Consider the following 5,465-nt stretch of genomic DNA (forward strand, 5'->3'; position numbering starts at 1 on the left):
CTGATGTACATAAATTAGATAACAAATCATTGTCAGGGATGAATAATCATGATCACCAAGGTAAGAGCTATCAGTGTGTTAGTAAATGGCAGTCATCATCCATGAGAGGGGCTTATTTTCCTCAACAGTTTCTACCATTACCCCATCACATGTTTTTATTCAGGTAGTCATGAGCAATGAAAAGAAAATACGGAATTGGTCACAGACAAGATCTTGGAGTCAGTTGATTGGGGTTTTAATATAAACTCTGAGTAAATGTATGGTTTGGGTCAGGTTATTTAACATATTTTGATATGTATTTCTTAATTTATAATGACTTCAAAATTTCTAAATCATGGATATTGATTTTATCTGTCGATCCCAAAGCTGACTTCATTGATTTCACTACTTCTGACTATACTGAAGATTCCTTTTAGTCCTATTCCTACTTTTGGTTTTCTTTAAAATTTTTCAGTTTATTGAATTACAGACACTCTTGACCTTTCTTTTTTTTCTTCACATGGTCAGTCTTTAATGCAAGCAAATACATTTTATTCACTCTTTCAGCACATATTTATTTGTGATCTAAATTTTTGCTACATTGGATTGAAGAAGACAGATATGATCCTTAACTCTACAGAGCTTGCAGCCTCGTTGGGAAGGAGAAATTGAACAAATAACAAATTATACTTGTGGATGGTAAAGAATCTGCTTGCAATGCAAGAGACCTGGATTTTGATCCTTGGGTCAGGAAGATCTCCTGGAGAAGGAAATAGCAACCTACTCCAGTATTCTTGCCTGGGAAATCCCATAGACAGAGGATCCTGACGGGCTATAGTTCATGGGGTCACAAAGAGTAAGACACCAGTGAGCAACTAACATTTTCACTTTCTTGCACTTTGAGAGCAAATCAGTTAAATGTATACAAGACAGTTTAAATCTACCACTGAGAAAATGTGAATATTGTATTTATCATAGTTTTTTACTGAAATATATTTTCTGATATGAAAGTCTGATACTCCCTGCTAGTCAACAGTATTTTATTTTCTTATTTATTTATTATTTCTCACATGTTGAGAGCTGTAAGGGCAACTGAAATAGAGAATTAGACTGATGGGTAAGTGAAATATAGAGAAGGAAGCATGATGTTTACTGAATACTTAATATAGCCATATGATTAAGATGTATCAGTTATTTTACCAATTACAATTTCATAGATAAATAAATTGAGGCTCAAAGAGTTTAAGTAACTTGTCTAACATCAAGTTGTCAGTGGTTGGACATTTGTATAAATCTTGTAATCTAAATTCAACACTCACATTCCTCTTGCTAAGACGTACAGTCATGTCTGACTCTTTGTGACCCCATGGACTGTAGCCCTCCAGGCTCCTCTATCCAGGGGATTCTCTAGGCGAGAACACTGGAGTGGGTTGCCATGCCTTCCTCTAGGGGATCTTCTGACCCAGGGTTCGAACCGGTATCTCTTTACGTCTCCTGCATTGGCAGGCGGGTTTCTAAATAAGAGTAAATAATTACAGGATAATATGATTAGTCCTTACATGCAGATTTGTATACAATCATTTCCACTGCATTATGCATTTCATAGTTTTGAGATTTTCAGGTCATGTGCTAAGTAACCTAAAGCAGTGTTTCTCAAAGTATCTGTGTTATAGGATAAGATTTTTTTCTTTAATTTCTAGTCTTTCATGGGCTATTATTTTTGTGAAAAGAAAAATCAGCAGCTTGAGATCACCATACATCAAACTCTAGAAAAGTTTTTAAATACTCACTCACAAACTCTGTACCTAACATACAAACTGATAACAGACCTACACCTCTCTGTATGGATTGATTTCTCCTTGTTTCAGGGAGTCCAAATATGAATGAGTCAAAATCTCTGCCTTCAAAAATCTTAGAGTCTACTTGGTGATTTAGAATAGCAAACAACTCACTATAATAAAATAAATGCTAGTAATAATAAAGCAAAACTTTGTAGATGTGGTAAACATTTAAGGAATACTAAAGATGAATGTATTCCCACAGGTGGGGCCAGAGGAAAGTTCATAGGCTTGGAAGGGATCACAATACTGATTAGTTCTATGTGACTGGAGCCAGATCATATTGGTTTTAAACCCAAAATCAAAAGGTTTGGGCTTGAATTCCTGTTACTCTTGCTAACCATTCTGTACCTCATGCATCATATCATGGCATCTACCCTGAATGGAAGCAGAGGGTATTAAATGCAGAGAAAACTTGGTGGTAGAAAAGCAACAGCACATGAGAGGCACCAGTTTTTTGTGTGATCACATTGCAAAGGCTGGGAGATCATTTTAATGCTAAAGTAGAACAGCCATTCATAATTTTAACCTCTCTTGTAATTTATTAAAATAATTATTATATTTTAAATTTTCATTTATTAACTTCCTTCAGGTAGCAAAGTATACAAAGCAAATGTATGGAGCAAATCACTCTGTGGTGTCAGAGTTTGTGTTCTTGGGAATCACCAACTCCTGGGAAATACAGCTTCTCCTCTTTGTGTTCTGCTCCGTATTTTACATGGCAAGCATGATGGGAAACTCCCTCATTATTCTCACTGTGACTTCTGACCCTCACTTACACTCTCCCATGTACTTCCTGTTGGCCAACCTCTCCTTCATTGACATGGGGGTTTCTTCTGTCAGTTCCCCCAAGATGATTTATGACCTTTTCAGAAAACGTAAAGTCATCTCCTTTAGTGGCTGCATTGCTCAAATCTTCTTCATCCATGTCATCGGTGGTGTGGAGATGGTGCTGCTCATTGCCATGGCTTTTGACAGATACATTGCCATATGTAAGCCTCTCCACTATCTGACCATCATGAGCCCAAGAATATGTGTTTTCTTTTTAGTGGCTGCCTGGATGATTGGCCTTATTCAATCCATGGTTCAACTGGCTTTTGTTGTAAGCTTACCCTTCTGTGGCCCTAATGTGTTGGACAGCTTTTACTGTGACCTTCCTCGGTTCATCAAACTTGCCTGCATAGACACATACCAGCTAGAATTCATGGTCACAGCCAACAGTGGATTCATCTCTGTTGGCTCCTTCTTCATTCTGATCATTTCCTATATTGTCATCATTCTCACTGTTCAGAAACACTCTTCAGGTGGTTCATCCAAGGCTCTATCCACACTTTCAGCTCACATCACTGTAGTAGTCTTGTTCTTTGGTCCTTTGATATTTTTCTATGTATGGCCATTTCCCTCCACACATCTGGATAAGTTTCTGGCATTCTTTGATGCAGTTCTTACTCCTTTCCTGAATCCTGTTATTTACACATTCAGAAATCAAGAAGTGAAGATGGCAATGAGGAGAGTATGCAAACAGCTAGTAAATAACAAGAGATCTCTTGAGTGACGACTGTACAGTAAGAGCCCTTAATGATTACTGAGGCTCATTGCTGATGGTCAAACTCAGAGGAAAGCTTGTTTGTCCTACCTTGACTTGATTATATACTTATATTGAATTCACTTTGTCTTTTGATTAGGATGGAGGGAAATTCACTTTCAAAAAGAGATAGTTATAGATAAGGTATTTGTGAGCCAAAGATTATAATAATCTTGAGGCTAAATTCCTAAGGAATAAGAATATGAAATAATTCTTAGAAATACGTACCAGGGAAGATTTCTTTAAGGCCTTCAGAACAGGAAGAAGTTTCTCCCAGTCCCCCTAGTTCAAGATGACTGAACTTGAACTTCACTACATCTAAAATACCTATTTCCAAGTATGATCACATTCACAGATATTGAGGCTTTGGATTTCAAGATGTCTGGTAGACAAAAATCAATCCACATCAGTAGTGCAGGTAGTGTAGGTATCTGAAAACAAGAATGACTGTAGATGACCTCTTAATAAGTGTGAAAACACATTTAAAATAAATAATAGAAGAAACTTTATCTCTTTCATAGGCAATTAACTATATTTTAAAGTAATGGAACATATAGAGTCAGCATAAGCCACAAAAAGTTATTCATATGAGATAAAGAAACCATGCTAACTAGAAATATTACACCTACATAAAGGACAACATTTACCGCTTTCAGTCAAGAACAAAACAAATACAAAAAAATAAATTTGTGATGTCATCCTAACAGGGAAAAAAAATTTTTGTCTTCCTTCAATATAGTATGTGGTGGCAAAGCATTCTGTTCTGTTATGTTCCGTCACTCAGTCGTGTCCAACTCTATGCGACCCCATGGACTGTAGCCTACCAGGCTTCTCCGTCCATGGGATTCTCCAGGCAAGAATACTGGAATGGGTTACTGTTTCCTTCTCCAGGGGATCTTCCCGACCCAGGGATCGAACCCAGGTCTCCCGCATTGGAGGCAGACGCTTTAACCTCTGAGCCACCAGGGAAGCCCAAACTAAATCTTAAAATATAAACCCATCAAATCTGAGCTATGCAAACTTTGCTAAAATATTTATTATATATCACTTGTATGTATTTATATTCATATATTTGTATTTATTCATAGCACAGTGGAAACAATGACAGACATCTTGGAATGTGAAGTCAAGTGGGCCTTAGAAAGCATCACTATGAACAAAGCTAGTGGAAGTGATGGAATTCCAGTTGAGCTATTTCAAATCTTGAAAGACGATGTTGTGAAAGTGCTGCACTCAGTATACCAGCAAATTTGGAAAACTAATCTGTGGCGACAGGACTGGAAAAGGTCAGTCTTCATTCCAATCCAGAAGAAAGGCAATGCCAAAGAATGCTCAAACTACCGCACAGTTGCACTCATCTCACACGCTAGTAAAGTCATGCTCAAAATTCTCCAAGCCAGGCTTCAGCAGTTTGTGAACCATGAACTTCTAGATGTTCAAGCTGGTTTTAGAAAAGGCAGAGGAACCAGAGATCAAATTGCCAACATCCGCTGGATCATGGAAAAAGCAAGAGAGTTCCAGAAAAACATTTATTTCTGCTTCATTGACTATGCCAAAGCCTTTGACTGTGTGGATCACAACAAACTGTGGAAAATTCTGAAAGAGATCAGAATATTAGACCACCTGACCTGCCTCTTGAGAAACCTGTATGCAGGTGAGGAAGCAACAGTTAGAACTGGACACAGAATAACAGACTGGTTCCAAATAGGAAAAGGAGTACGTGAAGGTTGTATATTGTCACCCTGATTATTTAACTTATATGCAGAGTACATCATGAGGAAAGCTGGGCTGGATGAAGCACAAGCTGGAATCAAGATTGCCAGGAGAAATATCAATAACCTCAGATATGCAGATGACACCTCCCTTATGGCAGAAAGTGAAGAGGAACTCAAAAGCCTCTTGATGAAAGTGAAAGAGGAGAGTGAAAAAGTTGGCTTGAACCTCAACATTCAGAAAACTAAGATCATGGCATCTGGTCCCCTCACTTCATGGGAAATAGATGGGGAAACAGTAGAAACAGTGTCAGACTTTATTTTTCTGGACTCCAAAATCACTGCAGATGC

The 5,465-nt window shown here is 37.8% G+C and overlaps 1 protein-coding gene across 1 annotated transcript; it reads left to right on the forward strand.

Annotated features, from left to right (window-relative positions):
* Positions 1-2,430: 2,430 nt before the first annotated feature.
* Positions 2,431-3,372, forward strand: LOC129562716 (olfactory receptor 4F3/4F16/4F29-like). Its single transcript, XM_055436127.2, has one exon. The coding sequence runs from the start codon at positions 2,431-2,433 to the stop codon at positions 3,370-3,372; it is 942 nt and encodes a 313-aa protein (XP_055292102.2).
* Positions 3,373-5,465: the final 2,093 nt, after the last annotated feature.

Source organism: Moschus berezovskii, chromosome 9 (genome assembly GCF_049115385.1).
Source record: "Moschus berezovskii isolate FMDL1 chromosome 9, NW_MosBer_1.0, whole genome shotgun sequence".
NCBI classification, from domain to species: Eukaryota; Metazoa; Chordata; class Mammalia; order Artiodactyla; family Moschidae; genus Moschus; species Moschus berezovskii.